General features: G+C 48.2%; 2 protein-coding genes across 5 annotated transcripts in view; one reads left to right on the top strand and one right to left on the bottom strand.

The window, feature by feature from the left end:
- The window catches only part of SYS1 (SYS1 golgi trafficking protein), a 35,851-nt gene extending 12,138 nt beyond the window's left edge, over window positions 1-23,713 (bottom strand). Inside the window, exons 1-5 of one of the 4 annotated variants that reach the window (XM_067708253.1) lie at window positions 23,566-23,695; window positions 22,672-22,911; window positions 22,213-22,475; window positions 20,805-20,872; window positions 18,419-19,651 (exon numbers count right to left, since the gene is read on the bottom strand). In XM_067708253.1, the coding sequence (XP_067564354.1) occupies window positions 19,411-19,651; window positions 20,805-20,872; window positions 22,213-22,475; window positions 22,672-22,873 (774 nt within the window). In that variant the 5' untranslated portion in view covers window positions 22,874-22,911; window positions 23,566-23,695 and the 3' untranslated portion in view covers window positions 18,419-19,410. Of the gene's footprint in view, window positions 1-18,418; window positions 19,652-20,804; window positions 20,873-22,212; window positions 22,476-22,671; window positions 22,912-23,565 lie in introns of those variants that run through there. The other 3 variants (XM_067708254.1, XM_067708256.1, XM_067708255.1) reach the window with 3 other exon arrangements.
- Window positions 10,291-13,532, top strand: TP53TG5 (TP53 target 5). Its single transcript, XM_067708262.1, has 4 exons — window positions 10,291-10,365; window positions 10,566-10,696; window positions 12,197-12,728; window positions 13,424-13,532. Exons 1-3 carry the CDS (start codon window positions 10,291-10,293, stop codon window positions 12,705-12,707), a joined length of 717 nt encoding a protein of 238 aa, XP_067564363.1. The 3' UTR covers window positions 12,708-12,728; window positions 13,424-13,532.
- Window positions 23,714-26,693: the final 2,980 nt, after the last annotated feature.

The following is a 26,693-nucleotide window of genomic DNA, read 5'->3' as shown; positions in this document are numbered from 1 at the left end:
ATTTCCCAAAATTTAACAAAGAACTACACCCCCTCCCTATTTTTGAATTCTCCCTTTTGAAAAGATCAATAAAATTGACAAACCTCTGACAATACTAACAAAGAAAAAAGAAGAGAGAAAGTGACCTAAACTCTCAATATCATGAGTGCAACAGAAAATATCCCTACAGACTCTGCAGATGTTGTAAAGATAATAAGGGACCAATAGGAACAGCTCTACACACATAAATTCGACAACTTAGATGAAAAGGACCAATTCCTCAAAAAGTACAAACTGCCAAAATTCATCCAACATGAAACAGATAATTTAAATAACTCTATAACTATTACAGAAATTGAATTTGTAGTTAATTAAAAACAAAACACCAAAAAAACACAAAATTCTTGAAAAAGAAATCCCCAGGCCCAGAGAGTTTCACTGGAGAAATCTACACAACATTTTTAGAAGAATTAATACCAATTTTATACAATCTTTTTCAGAAAATGGAATAGAAGGGAACATCTCTCCACTTGTTTTATAAAGCTAGTATTATCTTGATACCAAAACCAGACAAAGACAGTACTGAAATAAAATAAAACACAATAGACACATTTCATCTAAGCTGACAGATTTGAGGGCATAGAGTTATTCATGACGTTCCTTTATTATCCTTTACATGTCCCTGAGATCAGTAGTGACGGCCCCTCTTAAATTTCGTTTTTTTAAAATATTTATTTAAAAAATAAATAAAATAAAAAATTTATTTAAAATAAAATAAAATTTAAAAGAATTTCTTTAAAAAATATATATGTATGTATTTATTTACTTATTTGACTGCATCGGGTCTTAGCTGCCACACTCGGGATCTTTGCTGCCATGTGCGCTGGCTCTAGAGCACGCTGGCTTAGTTGCCCCGTGGCACGTGGGATCTTAGTTCCCCGACCAGGAATCGAACCTGGGTCCCCTGCATTGGAAGGTGGATTCTTAACCACTGGGGTACGAGGGAACTCCCTTAAATTTCTAATATTGGTAATTTGTGTCTTCTTTTTTTTCTTGGTTAGTCCGGCCAGAGGTCTGTCAATTTTATTTATTTTTCCAAAGGATCCGTTTTTGGTTTCATTGATTTTCTCTATTGTTTTCCTATTTTCAATTTCATTGACTTCTCCTCTAATTTTTATTACTTCTTTTATTTTGCTTGCTTTAGGCTTAAATTGCTCTTCTTTCTCTAGTTTTATAAGGTGAAAGCTTAGATTGATTTCTGATCTTTCTTCTTTTCTAATATACACATTTAGTGCTATAAATTTCCCTCTACGCACTGTTTTCACTGCATCCCGCAAATTTTGAGAAGCTGTATGTTCATATTGTTCAAAATATTTTTAAATTCCTCTTGAGATTTCTTCTTTGATCCATGTGTTATTTAGTAGTGTGTTGTTTAATCTCCAAATATCTTGGAATTTCCAGCTATCTGTTATTGGTCTCTAGTTTGTTTCCATTTTGGCTTGAGAACACACTTTGTATGATTCCTACTTTTAAAAATCTGATCAGGTAGGATTTATGGCCCAGAATGTGGTTTATCTTGAACGTTCCATATGAGCTTGAAAAGAATGGGTATTCTGCTGTTCTTGGATGAAGTATTCTATAAATTTTATAGAATTTTATAGTATAAAAGCCAACTAGATCAAGTTGACTGATGGTGGTGTTCAACTATATCCTCACTGATTTTCTGCCTGCTTGATTTATCAAGTATTGAAAGAATGGTGTTGAAGTCTCCAACTGTAGTAGTGGATTTGTTTATTTCTCTATGGCGTTCCACCACTTTTGGGGGATTTTTTTTAAAACTATTTATTTATTTATTTGTCTGCACCGGGTCTTAGTTGCGGCTCGCGGGATCTTCGTTGCCACGTGCAGGATCTTCGTTGCAGCATGTGGGATCTTTTAGTTGCAGCATGGGAAATCTTGGTTGTGACATGTGGGATCCAGTTCCCTGAGCAGGGATCGAACCTGGGCTCCCTGCATTGGGAGCACGGAGTCTTAGCCGCTGGACCACCAGGGAAGTCTCCGGAGTTCCACCAGTTTTTACCTCACATATTTTGACACTCTGTTGTTAGGGACACACACATTAAAGATTGTTTGTCTTCATGGAGAATGGACTCCTTTATTATTATTTAATGCCCTTCATCCCCGATAATGTTCCTTGTTCTGAAGTCTGCTTTGACTGAAGTTAAGATATAGCTGCTCCAGCTTTTTTTTTTTTTTTGATTGGTGTTAGCATGGCACATCTTTCTCCATCCCTTTGCTTTTAAACTATCTTGTGTCTTTCTATTTAAAGTGGGATTTTTTTAAAGACAGTATATAGTTGGGTCTTATTTTTTTTATCTACTCTGACAGTCTCAGTCCTTCAATATTTAATATTTAGGCCAGTCACAAAGTGATTACTGATATACTTAGTATAAACATCTATCATGTTTATAACTTTTCTATTTGTTGCACTTGTTTTTTGTTTCTTTTTCTTTCTTTCCCTCTTTTTCTGCTTCTTTTGTTTTAATTAAGTATTTTATAAAATTCTATTTTCCTCTCCTTCCTTAGCTTATAAATGGTACTTCTTTTTAAAAATTTTTAGCTGTTTCCCTAGTTTGTAACATATGTTTACAACTAATTTAAGTCCACTCTCAAACTATAGCAGTTCAAGGGTAGTACAGGTACCATATAAAAGGACCTATATCCATCATAAAAATCGACATAAAAATCTTCAACAGGGCTTCCCTGGTGGCGCAGTGGTTGAGAGTCCGCCTGCCGATGCAGGGGACACGGGTTCGTGCCCCGGTCCGGGAAGATCCCACATGCCGCGGAGCGGCTGGGCCCGTGAGTCATGGTCGCTGAGCCTGCGCGTCCGGAGCCTGTGCTCCGCAACGGGAGAGGCCACAACAGTGAGAGGCCCGCGTACCGAAAAAAACAAAAACAAAAAAACTTGAACAAAGTATGAGCAAATTGAGTCTAGCAAATATAAAAAGAATTAAACACCAAAACTAAGTGAGGTTTATTCAGAGATGCAAGCCTAGTTCAATATTCAAGTCAGTTAATGTAATCAACCATAGTAATTAACAAAAGAAAAAAATCACACGATCATATCAACTGACGCAGAAAAATCATAAAATTCAATGGCTATTCATGATAAAAACTCAAGAAACTAAGAATAGAGGGTAACTTTGAACTGGATAAAGACCACCTACAGAAGATCTACAGCTAACGTCATACTTAATGGTGAAAGATAAGATGCTTTCCCCTTAGCATCAAGAACAAGGCAAGGATGTCTGCTTTCACCACTTTTATTCAAAATGGTACTGGAAGTCATAGCCAGAACAATAAAATAAGAAAAGGAAATTAAAGGTATACAGATGTGGGAAGAAAATATTTGCAAGTCACACATCTTACAAAGGACTCATATCTAGAATATATAAAGAACTCTCAAAACTCAACAGTAAAAAAACAATCCAATTAGAAAATAAGCAAAAGATTTGAACAGATATTTCACCAAAGAGGACATAGAGATGGCAAATAAACACATTAAAATATGCTCAACATCGATAGGCAGTAGGGAAATGCAAACTAAAAGCATGATGAGGTATCACTACACATCTATTTTATACCAGTTAATTAAAAATTAGTGACCATACTAAAAGCAGGTCAGGATGCAAAGAAGCTAGATCATCCAAACATTGCTGGTGGAATGTAAAATGATACAGTCACTCTGGAAAAAGTTCGGCAGTTTCTTAGAAAACTAAACATATACTTACCACAAAATCTAGCAATCATACTCCTTGGCATTGATTACAGAGAAATTAAAACTATGTCCATGTGAAACCTGTATATGAGTGTTCATGTCAGCTTTATTTGTAATAGCCCTAAATGAGAAACAACCCAAATGTTCTTCAGTGGGTGAATGGTTAAACAAATTGTGGTACATCCATACTGTGTAATAATAGTTGGCAAAAGAGGAACAAATTAGTGATACACACAACTGGATGGATATCAAGGGCATTATTCTGAGTACAAAAAAAGCCAAGCCTGCAATGTTACATACTGTATGATTTCATACATGTAACATTCCTGAAATAATAAAAATATAGAAATAGAGATGGGGGACTTCCCTGGTGGCTCAGTGGTTAAGAATCTGCCTGCCAATGCAGGGGACACAGGTTCAAGCCCTGGCCCGGGAAGATCCCACATGCCGTGGAGCAGCTAAACCCGTGTGCCACAGTTACTGAGCCTGCGCTCTAGAGCCCATGAGCCACAACTACTGAACCCCGCGTGCCTAGAGCCCGTGCCACAACAAGAGAAGCCACGGGGCAATGAGATGGCCGTGCAACTCAACGAAGAGTAGCCCCCCGCTCACCGCAACTAGAGAAAGCTCACGTGCAGCCACAAAGACCCAATGCAGCCAAAAATAAATAAATAAATTTATTTTAAAAAAAAGAAAATCAAAAGAAAAAAATTAAATATGTATCCCGCTTTGAAATATATATATATATGTATATACCCCAATAAACCTAACTTTAAAGAAAGTAAAGTACAAACTATGAGATGAAACAAAACAATGACGAAAAAAGAGTAGACCCTCACAGCCATCAGGATAGCTACTATAGAAAGAAAGAAAGAAAGAAAGAAAGAAAGAAAGAAAGGAGGGAGGGAGGAAAAATAACAAGTGTTGGTGAGGATGTGGCAAACTGAAACCCTGTGCACTGTTGGTGGGAATGTAAAATAGTGCAGCCACTATAGAAAACAGAATGGTGGTTCCTCAAAAAATTAAAAATAGAGGGACTTCCCTGGTAGTCCAGTGGGTAAGACTCCGAGCTCCCAATGCAGGAGGCCCAGGTTTGATCCCTGGTCAGGGAATTAGATCCCTCATGCCTCAACTAAGAGTCTGCATGCCACAACTAAGAAGTCCACATGCCGCAACTAAGACCCAGCGCAGGTTAAATAAATAAATATTAAAAGAAATTAAAAATAGAATTACCATATGGCCCAGAAATTCCACTTGTGAGTGTACACTCAAAAGAATTTAAAGTAGGGTCTTAAAGAGAGATATTGGGGCTCCCCTGGTGGCACAGTTAAGAATCCGCCTGCCAAGCAGGGGACACGGGTTCGAGCCCTGGCCCGGGAAGATCCCACATGCCGCAGAGCAACTAAGCCCATGTGCCACAACTACTGAGCCTGCGCTCTAGAGCCCACGTGCCACAACTACTGAAGCCTGTGCACCTAGAGCCCATGGTCCACAACAAGAGAAGCCACCGCATGTGAAGCCCACACACTGCAATGAAGAGTAGCCCCTGCTCGCTGCAACTAGAGAAAGCCCGCGTGTAGCAACGAAGACCCAACACAACCAAAAATAAATAAATTTTTTTAAAAAGAGAGATATTTGTACACCCATGTTCATAGCAGCATTATTCATAGTAGCCAAAAAGGTGGAAGCAACCCAAGTGCCTACCAATGGATTAGTAGATAAGCAAAATATGGTCTATACGTACAACAGAATATTATTCAGCCTTAAAGGAAGGGAATTCTGCTATAACGTGATGAACCTTGAGGATATTATGCTAAGTGAAATAAGCCATCACAGCAAAACAAATATTGTATGATTCCATTCACATGAGGTCCCTAGAGCAGTCAAATTCATAGAGACAGAAGGTAGAAGGGTGGTTGCCAGGGCTGAGGGGGAGTTGGGAATGGGGAGTTGTTATTTAGTATTGAGTTTCAGTTTTGCAAGATGAAAAGAGTTCTGGAGATGGATGGCGGTGATGGTTACGCAACAGTGTGAATGTACCGAACACTACTGAACTGCCCACTTAAAATGTTTAAGGTGGTAAATTTTGTTATGTGTATTTACCACAACTAAGAAAAACAGACTGGAAGTTTCTCACTCAAGTGCCTTGGATTTGGTCCAAAAGGCTGACCAGCTGTGTGTCCTTGGGTGTCACTATTCCCATAAATGGTTTTTCCTGTGTAAACGGAAGAGACAAACAAGACAGAATATGGGAATTTGCTTTAGGAGCCATTGCTGGGGTACAATGTCTGGTCAGGGAGAATGCCCTGCCCCCTTGGGGATGAACTCCCTAAGCTTCCAAAGGGAGGGAAGTGAATGACGATGAAAAGAACAGGCTAGAACAGAATGGCAGAGGCGCGCGCCAGCCCCTGGAGCTCAATCAAGCCCCGTTGCCTCGGTTGCTGGAACGCTCCCAGGATGCTCTGACCCTCAGGACAAACTTCCAGCCCCTGAGCCTGTGATCAAGCCCTTAGCAGTCTGTGTCTTGCTCACTCCTCCGGGTTTGGTCACTGCCATTCTGGGCTCCTACTTTCCACTCCAGCACATACACCAGTTCATAATTCCCTCCCACACCTGTACTTTTAAAATCCCCTCTTTTGAGAGTGCCCTGCCCAGCCCACAGCCCTCTGCCTGGAGGCCATACTCCTCCTTTGTTCCTCATCACCATCTCTGCGAAGACTTCCCTGGCCTCCCCACACTGCTCCTCTGTGTTCCAGCGGCGCCCGCCCCCCAGCCCTTACCATAGGTAATGCCATTTATTTCACTTTTTCATGAAATACTTAGTGGGCACCTATTGTCAGCCAGGTACTATTCTAGGCTCTGAGGGGTTAGCAACGAAGAGAACAGCCAGAAGTCCCTGCCCCTGAGGAACGCATATTCTAGAAGGACCTCTCCCCTGGGCCTGTGTGCCATCTTCAGTGGGGAGCGCACAGCGGAGCCCCAGCCCTTGGTGCCCAGGTGCTGAGTGGCGGGGGTAGACGACCCTGATGCAGCCCACCAGAGTCCAGCAGGGTCCAGGAAGAGCTGAAATCGCGCAGGGAGAGGGAAGCAGAGGAGCCACGGAGAGTGCTGAGGCAGAGGGAGAGGGGCGGGGCTGTGCTCCGCGCCTTCCCTGCCAAGTCACCTCCTGGGTTTCTTCCCTGGTGCACAGAGTGTTTTACCACCCGCTTATCTTTGCCCTAATAATAAAGGGCATGTACATGTAAGAAGCTGTTCGGTAGTCTGGTCTTGGTCCATCACCCCTAAAAGGCAGAGCTAAGCACCCCAGATGCACGCACACCCCTCCGCCCGGGTATGGTGTGGATGTGGTACCAGATTGGCTGACTGAGTGAGGTGGTGCCCGAGAGGCTGGATCTCACCAGCTCTTCTGATTATTCAGATGCAGCCAGCTGGGCAGATTACTCAGAGCAGCCTAAGCTGTTAAAATCTCCCATCATCTGTCCCCAGCCCTTCACCACGACTCCGCCTCTGCCCTCATCTCCTGACGCCACTCCTTCCCCCTTCCCTCACCTCCTCCAGGTCTCTCCTCAAATCTCATCTTGTCGGTGAAATGGCCCCATTCCATCCTTTTTAATACAGCAAAGCTCCTACTTTTGTTCTCCCTTTCCGGACCACACTGTTTACTTTTCTCCACACACTTACTCCCATCCAACGTTAACAGAAGCGTGCTGGAACCGACTCTGAGGGCTTACAAAAGCCTATGACATTTTTAGGAACTTGGTTGGCTGGTTGTTAAGCAATGCCATCACTAAAAATTAAATTATACCAACTTCATCAAGTTAACGATATTAAAAACAAAGGTGAGGGGCTTCCCTGGTGGCGCAGTGGTTAAGAATCCACCTGCCAACGTAGGGGACACGGGTTCGAGCCCTGGTCCGGGAAGATCCCACATACCACAGAGCAACTAAGCCCATGCACCGCAACTACTGAGCCCACGTGCCACAACTACCAAAGCCCGAGCACCTAGAGCCCGTGCTCCACAAGAGAAGCCACCGCAATGAGAAGCCCACGCACTGCAACGAAGAGCAGTCCCCGCTCACCGCAACTAGAGAAAGCCCGCGTGCAGCAACGAAGACCCAACACAGCCAAAAATAAATAAATAAAAAATAAATTAATTAAAAAAAAATAAAAACAAAGGTGAAAAATGCTCAAACTCATCACTTTCTAATTTTTACTACCTTTTGCTATTATCTATGACCTTGAGAATCTTTACAGCTGTAGAAATATGGTGGAAATATATAACGTATATAATGTATATAATGTATATAACGTATATAATGTATATAATGTATATAACGTATATAATGTATAATGGCATGCTACTGCGCATTTCTTTTCAACTCTGCATTCATTGACATCACACTGGTAGCTTGAAATCGGCCCTGGTAGGAGTATTTACACCACAGAAACAGGTAAGTGTGATAGATCAGGTTTTGATTTATTGTTCTGTTGATTGTCTAGACCAGCAGTTGGCCACGGGCCAAATCCAGCCCACCAACTATTTCTGTAAATAAACTTTATTGCAACACAGCCAGGCCCACTCATTTCCATATCTGTGGCTGCTTTCACATCCCAAGAGCAGTTGAGTAGTTGCAACTACATGGCCTGCAAAGTCTAACATATTTACTATCTTGCTCCTTACAGAAGAAATTTGCCTACCCCCGGTCTAGCCTTAAGAAAGTAATGGAGGAAATGTTAATAATGTAGATTAAATGTAAATATGTTCTGTCTATAGCTGCTACAGGCAGATCTCATTTTATTTCGCTTTACTGCACTTCACAGATAGTGCGGTATTTACAAATTGAAGGTTTGTGGAAACCCTAGTTGAACAAGTCCATAGGCACCATTTTTTCAACAGCATTTGCTTGCTTCATGTCACTGTGTCACATTTTGGTAATTTTCACAATATTTCAAACTTTTTCACTATTATACTTGTTACAGTGATCTGTGACCTTTGATGTTGCTGCTACGACTTGCTGAAGGCTCAGATGATGATCCGTGTTTTTTAGCAATTAAGTATTTTTAAATTAAGGTATGTACATTTTTTTAGACATAATGCTATTATTGCACACTTAACAGACTACAGTATAGTGTAAACATAACTTTCATATGCACTGGGAAACCAAAAGATTCAGGTAGCTCGCTGTATTGCAGTGGTCTGGAACCGAACCTGCCACATCTCTGAGGTATGCCTGTACATCGTAAATAGCCACACACACGCAAAAAAAGCTGAGCAAATATACTCCCGGTGTTTGAAAACTGTGACCTAATACAGCAGAGAAGTCGATCAGGTCATTGAGAAATGAGTTGAATTCCAACAACTTTGTTCTTTCACTTTTTCACTTTCTTACATCAACATTCATGTTGGAACTACACTTGTTCATCAGTTATAACCATAGGTTGACTATGGATGCCAGAGTTAGGCAAAATTCAAGAAAAGTATACTGTAAGAATAAACTGGCTATACCGAATTCACAATAAAGAGTATTGTAGAATTTTATTAGGTTTCTTTCAGTAAAATTTATGATAAACACACATTCACACACACATATACACACTTTGTTTCAGAGAGCCTATTGTTAAACCCTTACAAGCACACACACGCTCCACTAGAATGTAAGCTCCTTGATGGTAGGAATTGTTTTTTTTTTAATCCAGCGCTTAGAACACACCTAACACATAGCAGATACACAGTCAACACATGTGACATGAATGGACATATGAGCATAGTTGGGAACCCACGTTTCATGGGTTGACGGTCAGACCTTACGTTTCCAGCTCCAACATTATCCAGCTGTGTGGATAAATTATTTAATTTCTTTGAACTCTGGCTTCTTTATTAAAACAAACAAACAAACAAACAAAAAGACGGGGGAATCTTCCTACCTCACAGGGAGATGGTGACAATATATGCCTCTGCCCGGCACCTACCAGGTTTCTCCACAGACAGGAGTTTCCTCCTCACCCTCCACCCCTGTCATCCACATACTCCTCGGAGACAGCCCTGCCACTGTCACACATTTCAGTGATGTCACAGCCCCCTCCCTGGGAGCCCCAGCACAATCATCCCCATGCCCAGCCTGAGCGCTGGCTGAGCTGAGAGAGGCGGGGGGCAGGCGGTGCCTTGCTCCATCTGTCTCTGAGGCCTCACAGCTCCAGCATGAGTCCATCAGCAAAGAAGAGGCTCAAGAATACAGTGGTTTCCAAGGTTGGATTTGGGACTAGACCCAGTGGGGGTCTCAACAAAGAGTCCAACCATGCCCAGGATGGGGACCTTCCAGCCTGGGGGGAAGAGGGAGAGGTGAAGGGTGAAGGGAGGTCAGGAGAGTTAGAATGGGCTCCCTGTTTCCACCCCCAAACCAAGGTGACAAAACTCCCAGTCTAGGGTTGGTCACACCAAGCCCAGCCCAATGGAGAGGCATTATGGCGGCGTTCGGGGGGTTCCTACTGTGTTAGCATTCCCTCTCTCTCTCTCTCTCTGTCTCTGTCAGATGCAAGATGAGGAACCACGGGACAAGATACAGCAGCCTGTCAGCAAAGTAATTGCGCGGAACCGACTTAAAGCGGTGAGGCGCCCCGTTTTGGTGTCTGCTTAGGAGAGCCTGAGCCCCCATGCAGTGTTGCTCCTGGCTGCCAGGCCGAGTGACCCGGGAGGAGTCACGTGGCCCTGCCCTGAGCTGAGCTGAGCCAAAGTCCGGGTAGCGGGGTGGGACGCTAGCCCAGGAAAGCTGAAGCTTCAGTTTTTCTGGCTCCTCGCTCCTGGCAGGTGCTAAAAAACTTGGCGCTCTTGAAGCTGCTTGAGAGCTCGAACCCTCGGACCCAAGAACTGCATAACCTGGCCAAAAGGTGTTGGAATTCCCTGCTCAGAGTTCCGAAGATCCGCAGGGTCTCCTCTGGGTGAGCATGGCCCACCCGCGGCCCCTATCATGGGCCCAATAGCCACCTTTACTAGGAACGGGCACTATGCTAAGGAATTTCGCAACCTGCATTTTGACTAGGCTCTGGCAGAAAGGTCGTTATTTATTAGCCCTATTTTACTGAGGAGCTGAGGCTCAAGAGATGTTGTAACTTATCCCGTTAACTGGACTGGTAAGTGGCAGAGCTAGGATTTGAAGCCGTTCCCAGCTGATATCAGAGCTGTTGTCATAACCCTGGTCATAATCATCCAACCACGGGACTAACCACCACCTGGTGCTCTGAGCACGAGGGGCCACCCCTTCTGCCTCTCCCAAGTCAACACCACGCAGAGATTCACCTGCAAACGAGTCATTCTGCTGAGGCTCAGTTTCCTCACAAGTCACATCGGGATGCTAAGAAAGCTGACATGAGGCACCCGCTAAGTGCCAGGTACCATGCAAAGCATTTTCCCACTTAGTTTATTCTTCACAAAAATCCTGTTAGGTAGAAGGAATTACCCCAGTTTTACAGATGAGGAAACTAAGGCTCTGACAGGTTACCTTTCTTGCCCCAAATCACACAGATGGTAAGAGGCAGAAGCAAATGTGAATCCCAGTTTGTCTCCAAAGCCTGTGCTCTCCAAGCCGCTCTGCCTCTTCCCTGCCTCCTGCTTTGCAGGACTGTTGTGAGGGTCCTGGGCCTGACACCCAGTGGGCACCCAATCGGCAGTGGCCATTATTATCCTCTGTATTGTCATTATCCTGAGCCTGAGGCCTCTCTCTCTCCACACACACTCAGCTAGGACAGGGGCTGCCACATTGCAGGGGACTCAGTCTACGACAGACACCCCTGGGGAAAGTCTCCTAACCCCTCTAGGTAACTCCACCCCTCTGGCTCCTCCCTCTGAGTTGGCGTCCTCCTCGATGCAGGTGCTCAGGAAACACTGAGCCAGAAGGGTCAGGATCATCTAGTCCCAGAGATTTCCAAGCCTTTCTAAAGCAGCAGAGCCACTCTTCAAATTTCTGTCCCCAAGCCCCAACTGTGTCGTTGGAGGGAAGCTATCCTGCCCCTCACCCTGCCCCTCCAGGGGTGGGGGGTGGTCATTTGAGATATTTTCTAAGATTTCTTGGAACACAATATGAAAAAAAAAAAAACCCAAAAGCAAAACACTGGACCAGTCCAGTCCATCAGCTGAAACGCAAAGAGGCAGAACGCTAACCCAGTGGCCGGCGCAGGCAACACATATTTCTAGGCACCCGAACTACTAGCCATTGCCTCAGGCCTTCCCAACCTCTCACATCCCTTCTGCCCGCCGGCCCTCATCACCACACCTCCTGCCCCCAGGAACAAGACCTCTGAGTGGTAGAGAAGCTTCTTCTCAGGCCCTCTCTAGCTTTCCTGACAGGCTCCCTGAGCTGACTGCAGAACCGTTGTCTCGGTCTAGCTGGAGGCCCAGGACCTTGGTCTTGCTCTGCTGACTGCCGCTCCTCTCCCTGCCAGCCACGAAGACGTCTGGGATACAGTAGAACAAAATAACAAAGATCTTCAGGAGGCTGGGTGTCCCAACAAGAAACTGGACTCCAAGAAATCAGAGCCCCTGAGGGAGCCTGAGGACCCGGAGCAGTCAAGGCCCAAGGCGGTACTGCGGAAGGGGCACACGGCACAGCAAGCAGTGCCGCACGAGGAGGAGTGGCCGGAGCCTGAGGTCCCCGTGACGTCAAAGGGTCGTGGCCTGCCCACTGGCCCTGGAGCCCAGGAGAGGCAATCACCCACTGTGGACCCCCGGGTCGTCTTCCTGAAGACCCACCAGTACAGAACTCCCATGGAGGACATGAAACAGCTGGACACAGCAGACCAGTGGATCTGGTGTGAGGGGCTGCCCACACGAGTCCACCTCCCAGGGCCCCGGGTGATGTGCAGACCATCCGCCCTGCGCTCGGTCAAGCGCTGCTGCACCCGCCTCTGCTCGGCATCACTTGAGCTGCCAATGGTCCGTCCATACAAGATGTGACAATGCCACTGCCAGGCTAGGGTGAGACACAAGCCCCAAGCCAGGCCCTGAGCTGGGCCCAGAGTCAGAGGGCTTAGGATCCAGAGTCTTGGGGGCTGTGGCTGGCGGTGCTGGGAGGCCCTACCTTCATGCCCAGAGAGGGAAGCCCAGAGAGGCGGAAGCCATTGACCAAGTCCACACAGCAGGGCAGTGGCCAGGCTGGGTCCTCTCAGGACCCAAGTAGGGGCTCCGGGTAAGGAGGGCACTGGGAGTGTGGTTCTGAGGTGGGTCATCCACTGCCTGGAGGCCTCAGGAGGGGCCATCTGCTATGGCTCAGAATCTCACAGAAGTCTGAGTAAGTGAGTTTAGGGATTTCCAAATGTGGGGCTAAGGGGAGGGGGCGTGGTCAAGTAAGGCTCTTCTGCATCTCATCCCCTCTTAGATAAACTCTGCATTTGTTTTATTTATTCGTGCCTCAAATAAGACCTACTCTGAACAAAAGTTCCTTAGCAAAAGAAAAAGTAGAAATACTCCAGCCCCTCCACTGAGGTCCCAAGAAAGGAAGGGGGTGATGGGCCTGGGGGTCCAGCTGAATGGGAAGCTGCCCCTTCAGCAAACCGGGCATCGCCAATCTGCCAGACACCGCAGCGCCCTGGTCCCTGAGCCCTCTCCCTGGACGCCAGCGCCCTCTGGGGGCGGTCTTAGCCCCTAACTGACGCTGAGGTCTCTGCTCGCAGGTGTGACCTTGGATGGGAGCCAGAGGTGTGCGGAGAGGGCGGAGATCGCGCAACCATCTCAACGGGAGGTATGGGCGGGAAAATTCGCGAGTCTACAAATAAAATCTCCCATATGGCGCTGAAGAATACTGCCGCTGGCTCTGCCTCTTTATCTGGGGCTGGAAAGGCTAGAGGAAAGAGGCCCTCCGCGGAGGTAAGGTGGAGGAGTGGGGAAGAGTGTGAATCACGACTTCAGGTTAATTCCACTCCATCCCCAGGTCCCTTCGGTCAGTGTAGAAGCCGTAACAAAGAAGCAAGCGGGCTGCTCCCCTCCCCCGCCTCTGCAAGCTGGCCTCCTGAGCGGTGCTCTCCATGAAGTCATAGAAGGGGGGCGTTGGTTGTGCGCTTCCTGGGTGCCAGGTGCCTCACAATGGCCCTGCAGGCCAAGGAGAGGAGGAAACCACCGCGGCGCCGAGAAGCTCACGCCGCTGGGAAGTGGCACAGCAAGAACTCTAATCTAGGTCTCCTGGCTGCTCCCCGTTCCATTTCCCGAATTAGGGGAAAAGGTGCAACGCAGCATCCAGCCCGTCACGCACGTGCATTGCGCCCTGATTATCACGGCTCCGGGTGTCAATAAATGCCAGCCGGAAACGTGAAATGTGCCCCGCCTGGGTCACGGAAAGCACCGAGTCAGGCGGGGAACTGGTACTTCGTCCTACTGCTCCCGTGGGACACAGCGCGTCCATCCTCCAACCCCGAGTCCGGTAGGAGCCACAGGGCCCTGAATATGCAGTTGGGGAGAGGAAAACAGAGGGGGCCCAGGCTTTCTCTGCACAAAGACTATGATCCTGGTCCTCCGTATTCCCCTGGAGACAGGCTGTGTGCAGCGGGCGCCCTCGGGAGAGCAGCAGAGCCATCGAGGGGCGCAGAGCCCTCCACCCTCACTCCCAGGGAGCCAGGACACTGATGGAGATCCTCAGATTGGGAGGGAGAGAGAAGGATGGGAAAGGCTCCCGCTAAACCGGCCGGCTCGCACCCCTCCTCTCCACTGGGGCTCAGCACCCTGACTGAGCATCCGCCAGGAGGCCGCCAGCGGAAACCGGGCCGCGAGAACAGCCTGAGCGGGGCCTGGCGCTGGACCGCTCTGCACCGCACTGCTCAGCCTCGGGAATGGCGACCTAACGCCCCCGCAGCGCGCTCCCTACCTGCGGCCACCCAGGCGCGGCGCTCCCTTCCCGAGCACCCCGCCCCGCCCCCTCCGCGCAACCTCCACTCCCGTAACCTTCACTTCAAGCTGTCTTCCCGCTAAGCTTGCAATCCAGCCCGTTTCCTGGGTAGTCTCCATTTCGGTTCCCTCGCTGGGCATCATCAATCACATCAACCCTCTATTCGATCTTTCCTCCCAAGCACCTTCCGTTCCATCAACCTTCAAGTAAACTTCTGTCCAGCGTGCTCTATCAGCGGGCGATTAGGGCAGCGCACTCCCAAACAAAAAGCCAAACCCTGTGTGTGTGGCGGGGTGGGAGGGGGGGGCATGCACTAGTCTTCATGGGAACCTTCCCCGGGGAGCCCCAAGTGGGGGCCCGAATGGCCTGAGCCTAGGCGAGGTTGGCAACTTCTGCTTTGCCCAATTGGGAGCCAGAGCTGGGCCCCAGCTTCCCACGGGCAATGCCATCAAGTGAGCAGACAGAAGCCTGTGTGCCTAGGCTGGGACCCAGCGTGGCCAGGGTGCCGCTGGGGAAGCAAGGATGCAGGCCTCATGCATGTGAATGACTTCCAGCAGTGCACTCCTTCCAGCCTTATCCCTTCCACCTGCTGGCATTAGGCTCAGGCAACCTGCCTCCCATAATCCCAGGACTAGGGTCTCCCCACTACCATTCTCCCATTGTTTAACCACTTCAACCTGAGGCCCCTCTTCAGGGCTCAGTCAGATCCTGATTTGGGCAGGATGCTGCAACCCATAATCTCAGGGATAAGAGACCGCAGGAGAAATGGCTCCCTAACAGTTAACTGGGGGAAATTTTTTAATGTTTGAATTTTAACAAGTCACACGACCTCTCAGAGCGTATTCCATCTGTTTATTTAAAGAGGGATACTAATAGCCATTCCAGAGGGCTTTGGGCAAATCAGGCTTGATGTAGTTGAAACCAGTTTGTGGGACGTTGAACATTCGGCCTTTTTCCAGGCCTCCTTGCTGTAATAAAGCCAGTACTGGCCCTGTTTCTCACTTATGAGCGGCTGCCTAACTGCCCACCTTTAGGGAACTAGCTGCTTGTTTAAAAAGGCAATCTTATGTTCACATTCACAAAATAGCATCTGGATCCCGGAGACTGTCCCTCTCCCAATCTGGGCCATGTACCACTTAAACATGATTGGTGGATGAATGGGGCTGAGGTTGCTGAGGCAGACAGGCCTAGCTTCTTATCAGCTGTTTGATGCTGGGGAAAGCTGTTTACTCCTAAGCCTCAGTTTCATTGTCTGCAAAATGGGGAAAACGGTGGTGCCTATCTCATTGGGTTAAGTTAGAAACATAAATCACTTTACAGTGCATGGCACATAGGAGCTCAATACTTGGTGGCTGTACCTAGGTCATGGGCAAGCCTGTCCCCCACCTAACAGTTGAGGCTTTGAAGAAAGATATCTCCTCTGTAAAATGGGAAGGGGGCAGCGGTCCCATAATTCTAACTGCTTAGATTCATGGATCACTTTCTTATAGGTCAGGCACAGCACTAAATGCTTTACATTATGACATCTCACTGAATCCTCACAAAAACTCAGGGAAGTTCAACCCAGGGAAGGTTAAGTAGCTTATCCAAGGTCTCAGAGCTGGTAATGGGACTCCAGGACTTAACCTTGCACTCCATTGCAGCTCTCTAAAGCCTTCTGACATTGGGCCCCTAGAAGTCTCCCTGGCTTGGCCAGGTAGGCAGGTCAGGGATTAAAACTCTCAGCTCCCTCTACTCCCCTTGCTTCAATGTTGTTCTACCATCCTTTGCTACTTTCCTACAGAAAACCTCAAGCACGCAGTAGCTCTTAATTCCCTCTCCACAAAGAACCTCTCTTGTGCCCAGAACTGGCCTCTCCTTCCCCTGCCCCTGAGGCTGTAGTCCCTGGGTTACAGGCTGACTGCCCCCGGGGACTGCGAGAAGGAAGTTACCCTGATCTGGGAGTTGTTGAAGAGAGTCTAAGACTCTGCTTCCAGGGGAACCTAACCTGTTTGAGCTGTGCCTCACATAAGACTCACGGGGACCTGGAGCTTCCCGCCTCACTGGTGCCTGCTGGCTGCCCTTCTGACCCCCATGTGGCTCTGATCTGGGCAGGCCTGCCTAGAACTAGGGGTTAGAGGCACCCTCTGAGCTAGACATCCCTTTCTCCTTTCCCATCCTTCTTGCGGGTTATAAACTATTCTGAGCACCAGCTATGCACTAGTCTCCACTTGTCTCTCCAAATGGTAGTGGACGGGATGGGGCGGGGGGGCGTCTAGACGTCAGACCCCTAGAAAGTCAAGAGCTACACCAACTCAGTGGTAGGGTGGCGGTAACTTTCGGATCTAGGTACTTTCCTTTATCCTTTGGAAATAAAAATATTTCCAACATTCCTATGTTCACTTGGAAATCTGTGGCCGTATTTAATGTACTGCCTATCCGTTTTCTTGGAAAGCAAGTAATATTTACACAGTTTACATCCTTAGTATTTAAAACAATACAGTAGGATGCGAAAGTATGATTATAAGGTGCAGATTGTTTAACCACTAAGAACTTAAACATCTTTAACTATTAATCTCTTCAGAATGAGCTTATTAATGTCACTACCGGAACCCAAATCCTGGCTCTGCCAGCTCCTAACATGTAACCTTGGGCAAGTTCCTTACAGTTTCCTCATCTGTAAGATACAGATGATGCTGTTTCCTACTTCAGAGGGTTGTTGTGAAGATTAAGTGAGCAAGGAGGTGCAGAGCACTTAGTCTACTGCTGGACATCTCTTTAGGAAGCACTCAATGCATGTTATTTATTACTTCCATTGCCCAGTTCTCTCTGGAACTTGCCTCTAGACACTGCTTTGTCACTTTAGAATTCATAAAAATCTCAGGAAACTCACATATGTTTGACCCCCAACTGTCATTCAGCTTAGTCATGATATTATTAAAAAACAAAAAAACCCCACCTTGGCTCCCCTGACCTTTGGCAGTTTTCATAAATCCAACTGACACTCAAGGGGCAGAGATCTGTCATCGAAGATGTGCAGGACAGCACCAGCCTTTGTGGGAAACTCCCAAAGAGGTGTGCCAACACAGCTGGAGCTACCACCACCAGAGCTGGCCACGGGAGCCTGCGGCCACACGATGTGAGTGCTCTGAGGCTTGCCTCAAAATAAAGTTAGTCACCTGCCTTTAGAGTCTGGGGGGAAATCCATCCACCCAGGGGAAGCCATTTCAGCTGGTCATACCTCCTGGACCCCGCAGCCAGGATTAGAATCTCATTAACAACCTGCTTCCTCCCAGCTTGGCTAGAGTTCCCTGAGTTACTGAGGTGCCTCACCCGAGCATTCTCCCAGCCTCTGCCCAGGCATGTTCACTCTTAAACCTTCATCCTGTCGGCCTCAACTTCCTATTCTGCAGGGCTGGGAGCCAGGAGGCTAGAAAGGCTTCCTGGGGAGATGGCAAAAGTCCCCAACCGTGTAGCCCTAACACTGAAAGCTGAGCACTGACAGCTCTCTCAGGCAGGCTCTGGAGGATCCAAAGGGGTGCAGCAATGGTTTCCAGGCAGAAATGGGTCTAGACCAGTGCATTCCACTGGGCACGTTCAGAAGTCACTGGCAAATGGCAAAGGTACCCTGAGAGTCATGGCAGTTCACCCAAGGCGTGGCGGAGAAGGCTGCAGGCGGGGGTGGGACACAGGTGTCCCCGGCACTTAGTGTTTTAACCAGGTGGAGGAATACTTGGGTTCAGGAAAAAAGAAGGTGGCCTAATCATTCTGTATAGCTCCCGAGCACAGCATTACAAAATAAGCACAGGCAGAACCGTGGAAAATACTGTATTTATGTACACGGGAAGGGCAGCTGTAAGCCCCTCACAGAGGACACTCCACCCCGAAGAAAAATCTTAGTAGCAAATTCCTATCTCCCTCGGCACTATCAAGTGCACCTCAAGCTGGAAGGCTGGGCTTCCTGTGTCTGGGCGCCCACTGTACCCTTCCCACTGTGTAATTCCAAACAAGGCGGGAAAAGGGAACTATTGCCAGAACGGAGGAGGTCCGTGGGAGCTGGGATGCCCGGTCATTCCTAGAGAACAGGCAGTGACTCTAGTTCGAGGGTTAGATGGGGAGCGACGCTAAGATTCTTCTCTGGGTCCTATGGCCTGCAATGTTGAAAGCTGGCAGCAGGGTGGAGGCCCAGTAGAGAGAACCGGAAGAAAGTCAGTCATGGGTTCACTGGTGTACACACACATGTGTGTAGCAGGACACAGGTTGTGCGTTTTCTTTCTGCTTGATGCCTCCACCTGCCATCCTCTCACTGACAGCAGCCTGCTACTTTGCGCCTACATCTTTCTGTGGCTCTGGATCCAGAAACCCAGTGTTGCTCCAAACAGAACAGCTGCAGTCCAGCAGCATGGCAAAGCTAACAGCTGTCCCAGGGAGGTAAGACAGGTGGCTAGAAGAGTGGTTCGCTGTGATCAGATTCCCTTGATTATTTTTTTTTTCCTTTTTAAAATAACAGGCTGGTGACAGGTATGGTGGCTCAAGAGTGGCATGGTTCTGATTCTGTTATTACCCTGAAAGAGGTCCCCCTTGCCGACCTCCCAGATACCAAGGCTTCAGTGAACGGAGGCCGTTCTTGCAGCTGTGATCCTGCCTGCTACCTGCCTTCTTGACGGGGCCTCACTCTCTCTCCCACACCAACAGAGACTTCACATTTCCCGGGTTCCTCTCAGGCCTGGGCTGGACCTCATCTGGACAGTCGGAGCAGCCCAAGGTGTCAAGTGCCCAGCTGGGTGTCCAAAGGACCTGACTCTAGACACTGGACTTCGGGGCTGAGTTGAGGGGGATCTCCTTGAGCTCCGACCGCATGCACAGGTACTCCCCGATGACAGCCATGAGTGCAATGCACACGGCCTGGACCAGCCACCAGGTCAGCGCCGAGGGGAAACGGGAGCTGTAGAACCAGCAGCCCAGGAGGTGAAAGAAATGGACAGTGACAGTGAAATCCAGACACTGCTTCCCTCGCCGGATGAAGTACAGCAAGCCCAGGGCACTGTGGGGAGAGGACAGCAGTGAGTTGTCACTGGGTTGTCCTGGCCTTAGATTAGGTTATTTGGGGGAGCAGGGACAATTAGGATGACAGCATAGTGGTCAGAAGCAAGCGAGAGAAGTGGGAGGCAGGGGTTACATTATCAGATGCCCAGAGGAACCTGGCAGGTGATGCTGAGAGTGGATCAGGCTGGGGAGAAGGAAAAAGTACGAGCTTGATGATCAATGCAGCTGCCACTCAAAGGGATCCCAGCGACTGGTGGGGACTGTGGCAGCATGAAGCATACCTGTTTCATCTAAAGTGCAGCCTGCAGCTAGGCAAGTCACCATGCTAGAATGCTGGCCTGGAATCAATCGATCATCCCATTTTTTAAGAGAAGCCAGAAATCTGTATTTTTAACATAAAATATCCTGATTTTCAACTAAGTGAAAAAAGTCTTAAACACCCTGCATGGGTTGACAACTGTGTAAGCCAAACAGAACATATGTGGGAGCCAAATTCAGGTCAAAGTCACCCCACCAGTTTTCAACCTCCAGTGTAAGGTCAAGAACAGTAATGTGAAAGGCATCGTTCTAAGTACCTCCTGTGAATTAACTCATGGAACCCTTACCACTATGAGGTGGGTAATATTATTAGCCTGATTTTACTGATGAGGAAACTGGGGCTTAGACAGATTAACTTGTCCACAGTCACTAGACTAGTGGTAAAGCTGAGAGTCAAAGCCAAGTGAGTCGGCTTCCCGAGCCTAAGCTCTTAGTCACTTCCCTAAACCACCTCTCAGTCAAAGCCCTCAGGGTACAGATGAGGACCCAAGGCCTAGAGAGAAGGGAAGGAACTTGGCCAATGGCACATGGGCCAAGAATAGACTGACTCCCGGTGCAATCCTTTCCTCATCTGATTCCACATCAGGGAAGTGGTCTGAGATGAAAGCTGTCCCAAGGCAGCATGCACAGAGCGACATAAGAGCTTTCCAGCTAAGTCAAAACAGCGATCAAAGAAACCCTACAGTGGAGCCAGTCTCAGAACTGGCCTCTGCCACCCATTTTAGTCCACCACTGCCCAGGAACAAGTGCCAGCCTGTTTCACGTCCGAATTTAGGAAGTTAGTTCCAGTGCTAAGACCCCAAAAGCTGGATAGCAAAACTGGTGATACTCACCAGGTGAGGGCGTTGAGGACGAAGGACATCGTGGAGAGCCGGCCTGGAGGGGTGGAAAAGCCCAGGATCTGAGGGGGAATCACAAATGGAAATATGCTGGAGAAGTGGCCTGGCAGAGCCCCAGGCTCGAGGACCCCAGCAGCCCCGCTCAGGAACAAACATCATTCCAGGACCACAGAAGCCAACAGGCCTCTTCATCTGTATGGCAGCCTACTTCCACCAAGCTGCTTTTACAGACGTCCACCACTGTATCTCATCTGACCCCTCACAGCAGCCGGGAAGGGATCATTATCCTCATTTTACAAAGGAGGAATGAAAATTCAAAGAAGTTAAGTCACTTGCCCAAAGTGACAGGGTAAATAAACAGCAAAAGAGTTAGAACGGGGTTCAGCAAGGCTCCTAAGAAGGTACTACTAGGCACCTGGTGGGTGAGTGACCTCCACCACTGTCCATACGGTACTATCCAATACCAAACATCTGCACACTTTCAGCTTTCAAAGGCCTTGACATTCATTATCTCATATCATCCTCACAACAACCTCATAAAGTTGTTATTGTTGTTACTGTTACCTCTTTTTGGATAATAACTTGCTTATTATTACCTTTTTTTGGATAATAACTTGCCCAAGGGCTACATAGAGAATAAGCAACAGGAGGAAAGATTCCATCCCAGATCTCCTGGCTCCAAGAACTGTGCTTATTACCATATACCACAGCTGCCTCTCTGAAGCAAAACACCTCTCCACCCTCCCATTACACTTTATAAGGCACTTTCTTACTCGTAGGCCCCTCTGGCCCTCATAACATTTTGCTGAGGATTATTCTATTCCAGAAGAGGAAACAGGCTCAGAAAGATAAAGCAACTTGCCCCAAATCCCACAGCTGGTATGTTTCAGCCTACATTGGACACTAAGCATTTCTGAATCCAAAGCCAGGCTCTTTGTACTGCAGTCCACGACCTCTATGCCAGCGGTCTCATGATTTTGCAGACAGGAAAACAGGTTCAGAGAGATGACAACACTCGCCCCAGGTCACACAGCTAGTACATGGAACTTAGAGACCTGACTCCAAAGTCCAGGAAGTTCCCATTATACTCCGTGAATGCTCTTTTATCCATCCCCCCGTCCCCAATTTGGCACCCGAGAATCTGGGACTCAGAGAAGTGAAGTCACTTTTTCAGTGTCAGAAAGGAGATGTATCAGGTTGCCTGGAACGCAGGCCCCTTCCTTTGTACTAATCTGCCTCTCTGTCATTCCATTTTATGGATAGGGCAGCCGAGGCTCAGAAAGGTGATATCCCTTTCCCAGGGCCACAAAACGAGAAGGTGGCCCAGCCAGGTCTAGAGCCCAGTAGTGTCAGACCACCCGGTGAGGCCGAGACGCCGCCCGCGCCGGCCCGGGGACCATACCTCGGCGTCGAACATCTGGTCCAGCGAGGGGCTGCTGCGCACCAGCCCGTCCACCAGCGCCAGCCACAGGCCCAGCGAGCCGTAATACACGGTCTGCATGAGGACGATCTGCGACAGGATCAGCAACGGGTCCCACACGTAGCTGCGGAACTGGCCCGCCATGCCGGCCCGCGGGGCCCGGCCGCCGCCCGGGCCTGGGTCAGCGCCACCGCCGCGCCATGGGCCCCGGGCCGCCCCGGCACCTGAGAGGACACACGCCGGGCCTCAGCCCGCCGGCCGTCACCATGGCAACGTCGCCCAGTCGGGAGGAGGGACTGGGACCGAGGGGGCGAGCCCATTCCGGGAGTTGGGGGGGAGGCCGGGGCGGACAGACCCATTCCCGGAGTGAGGGGAAATCCTGCCCGTTCCAGCAGCTGCTCGGGCCCCGCTCGTACTCGAGCTCCTGTGGGGTTCACTCACCGGGTGACGGACTCGAGGATCGAAGCTTCCGAGCGCAGCCCAGCCTCAACGACTGGCCCCCGGAACGGTGCTGACAGGCAAGACCATGGAGGAGAGGCCCTACCGGCCTAGAGAGGCAAAGCTCCAGCTCCTGCTGCGACTGTAGCCGCTGCGTAGGAAGGAAGCGTTTCCGGGGACAGCGGTGGAGGGGCGGGGCTGACATTGCGCAGGCGTAGCGGGTGCAGTCTTCGGTTGAGCCACCTAAACGAGAGTAGGGAAGCCCGGAAGCGAAGTGTGCACATGCGCAGAAGAAAAAAATGAAGGCGAACGGAAGTGGGGCACCAGAACGGTAGAGCTAGCGTGCCCTCTAGAGGGAGATCTTGAAGAAAAGGAGGACGGCTAGGGTAGAAGGTAAGAGGAGGGGTCAAGGGCGAGGGAAAGATGTTTGGGAATTAACGAGGTGATAACGTCGACTCTGTTTTCAGCCTAGATTCCCAACGTTTTCTTCCTCCTAGTTATATCCTGGGATAACTTGAACTTGCCAGCAATTCCACACATGATTTTGCCACTGTTTCTGGGTTACAGATGGTAAAACTAAGGGCCAGAGAAGGAAAGGAATATACTGTCTCAAAGACATAGAATTAGTGGCAGTCAGAATTAGAGTTCAAGTATTTCCAATACCACAGCACTGATTTCGTGCCCTACTGAGTGCCAGGAAAATTTGCACACGTTCGAATGAGACAGCCCCTGCCCTCAGACACAACCTAACTGTATTAGAAGGCAGAGTAGTGGGTGTTTTATAATGTGGATATCCATATATATATATATATATATATATATATATATATATATATATATATATATATATATATATATTTAAAATGGGGGAAAAAAGCCCAGGTTCTGAAGTCATACCTGGAAGCAGATCCCGATGCTGCCTGCCGCCATAGCTATTTCTCTCTGCCTTCTCTTCTGAGTCCAAATAGTGTGGACAGTCAGTAAATACGTGCTGAATGAGTCAAGAATAGAGAAAGGGCAACAGCAAATTGATGAGTCATTTCACTCCTGCCTCAGCCGACCGAAACCCATCGATTTCCTTGATCCTAGGTTCTCCTTCTCCGGAAAGGAAAGAAGGGAAGTAACTGGTTCCAGGAAGAGTTCAGGTTTTCTAGCCTGCTCTACTAGCTGTGTGATTAGCAAGCCACTTTCTTCTTTAAACCTCAGCTTCCCTGTTTATGAAATGAGGAGTTAGACAAGATTAATGTTTTCCATCATTTAATCTGCCCTCCACTAATTATTTTCCCATTAAAAAAAGCTTATCAAAGATCTATGTAACTTGCCAGTCAGAACTTCTGAACAGCATGCGTTAACCATGTTATCACCTTGAGTTGTTACAATTCCAGACAAAGGTAAAGAAACCTGAGACGCTATCAAGAGTAAGTGTGTGATTTCCCTTATCGTTTGGAAATATTGTAAACAGTTCACTTGGACTCCAGCTTGGAAGTCATTAAGGCTCAAAGATTTCTGAGGTGATTTCCAGTTCGACTATTCTTTTAGGCACCTCATTTCAGCTCACCAAATCTCTCTGGTGTATTGATGACTTACATGATCTAGTGCTTCTGAGAAAACATCTTCTGTTTATTAAGTGTCTATGTGATCTTGTTTCATCCTCATAATCAGAGAAGGTATGGGAACTCCCTGGCGGTCCAATGGTTAGGACTCTGCACTTTCACTGCCGAGGGCCTGGGTTCGATCCCTGGTCGGGGAACTAAGATCCCACAGTGGCCGAAATCATCATCATCATCAGAGAAGATAGATATTATCCCCCACTTTAAAGATGAGGAAACTGAGGCTCTGAGAGTGGGGCGTGACTCTACCTAGGTCAGAGAGCTCATAGGAAGCTGAGCTGGGATTCAAACCCAGGACACCTGACTCCAAACACCAAGATACCATTCCAGAATTTTAAAAAAGAAAAAAGAAAGAAAGGAAGAAGACAGTGAAATATGTGTGGGATAGTGGGAAGTGGGGAAGGAGCAGTGAATCCCTAGGCTTAAGTGGTTCAGGGTGAGGGATTACGGAGAGGTTGGAAGAGAGGCTCAGGAAAAGTGCTCTAGAGGTTCAACTTAGTTTCGGCAGGCAGCTTCCTTTCTTCCAGGTGCTAGATGGTGTGTCTCTTCCTGAGTTGGGCCCCCTCAAGTCACATCTGGGCCTTCTCCACCCCATCTCTCCCACAGAAGAAAGGGGAGGGAACACCTTCCTTCCTGGAAAATGCAGGTAGCCCTGAGGCGTTGGGACTGGTGGATAGCTGGTGTCTGAGTCATCCCTGGATCCTGGAGCTTGCCTTTGGGAAACCCCCATGGGCCTGCCAGACAGCAGTTTCCTTTTCCCTGTAGAATTTCAGCTTTTGAATTCCTACCTTTCCAAGCCCCGGAAATGGGCAGTGTCCCAAGTCTTAATTTGGCTACGAGAAGGAAACTAAGCTGAGGAAAACCACGGTAATACTCTTGGCCAGTCTTCGTGACCCATTTTGAGAATTTGACTACAGGTGGCCTGGAAAAGGAAAATGAACTTTGGGTTCAGACCACAAAGCCTGTGCTAGGGCCCCGCCAACTTGCCATGTGACCTTGGGCAAGTCCCACACTGGATCTTAGTATCCCAAACTATAAAATCAAAGAGGTTCGTTGGACTCCAACTTCCAAACGCAGTCCATGGCCCTGAGCCATCTGAGTCACCTGAGGAACATATACAGTCAGATTCTCAAGCCTTGCTGCAAACCGAAGTCTGAATCTCCAGGAGCAGAGTACAGAAATCTGTAAAGAGCTTCCCAAGTGATTCAGAGGAACATCCGCCTTTGATAATTACAGAACAAGATGATCTGTAATTGACCTCAAACTAACTCTGCTGCTAACAGAAAATTGTGCTGTGACCTTGCCATGTCCACGGCTCTCTTTGGGCCTCAGGGTTTTCTTCCCCTGTCTGTAATATGAGTGGGTTGGACTAAAATAGCTGATCTCCAAGGGCCTTTCCCACGCTGCCAAGTTTGTAGTTTTCAAACTTATGAATGAAACTTTAAACTTTGGGTCAGAGGCAGAATGACAAAAAGCCACAAGCAGGGACAAACTGTCCTCTGGGCGCAGAAGAAGAGACTGCCTCTGGTCACTTGGTCATTGACGTCACTCTCACATTGGGCTCCCACTGTGAGCACATAAAGACAACTCCTGCTAGGGGCACTTTCTAGATCCACCACCGTAAATCCCTTGGGAAATGCCCTCTTAGAGGTCTATGGACTTTGGAACCCTTCTTGTCTTTGAACACTGGCTCTACTACTGTCTTACTGGGTGACCTTAGGGAAGTTACTTTATCTGAGTCTCAGTTTCCTCCTCTATGAAATGGGGGTCAGAATATTACCCATGTCCGGGGCTTTCCTGAGAATCAAATGTGTGTCGGGCATTGTCTCACTGCCAGATATGTGGTCAGCATTATGTAAACATTAGCAAATTAATTACTGTTATTATTTCTTTCCTTGGAATGTGGGAGTGGTAATAGCTGTTCTCTCAGATTTATGGCAAGGATCTAAGTAGATAACAGACAGAGTGAGCTCCTATTACCTGGCACATAATAGGAGCTCAGTAAATGTGGTACCTTCTCTTCCGAATCCCATCCCACCCCTGAGTTCTCCAACCCCCACCCCCCCACTTCTCCCTTCTTCCCTCCCAAGGCTGCCCTACAGCCTCCGCTCCGTGATCTTTTTCAGGGAAGGTTTGCAGGAAAACACTTAAGGGAGACACATGTCTCAGGTTATGCAACTCTGTGCTTACATTTTTTGGAAACTCCACGTGGGAGGCTAGCGTTTGGCTGCCTGTCCTCTGCATTGGTGATCATCCTGGGCTCTGGCCAGTGAGTCACTCTCTTAGAAGGAAAACCAGAGAGAGTTCATTCATTGCCTGCTTGTTTTTTCCTCTGGACTGAGAACCCTTTGTTACCTCCACTGTTTTAAGGGCTGCGTGTGCCTCTGTTTCTGGGGAAGGATATTTGCTGAGCAC

The sequence above is a fragment of the Pseudorca crassidens genome, chromosome 15 (assembly GCF_039906515.1).
Source record: "Pseudorca crassidens isolate mPseCra1 chromosome 15, mPseCra1.hap1, whole genome shotgun sequence".
Taxonomy (NCBI): Eukaryota; Metazoa; Chordata; class Mammalia; order Artiodactyla; family Delphinidae; genus Pseudorca; species Pseudorca crassidens.
Note: the sequence above shows the minus strand (reverse complement) of the source record. Positions and strands in the feature narration are given on the sequence as shown.

Bases quoted from the DNA above. Each gene is read 5' to 3' on its own strand.
- TP53TG5 (XM_067708262.1), top strand. From the start codon at position 10,291: ATGCAAGATGAGGAACCACGGGACAAGATACAGCAGCCTGTCAGCAAA. The intron at 10,366-10,565 runs GTGAGGCGCCCC...CGCTCCTGGCAG, and splicing joins CGCGGAACCGACTTAAAGCG to GTGCTAAAAAACTTGGCGCT. The intron at 10,697-12,196 runs GTGAGCATGGCC...TCTCCCTGCCAG, and splicing joins ATCCGCAGGGTCTCCTCTGG to CCACGAAGACGTCTGGGATA.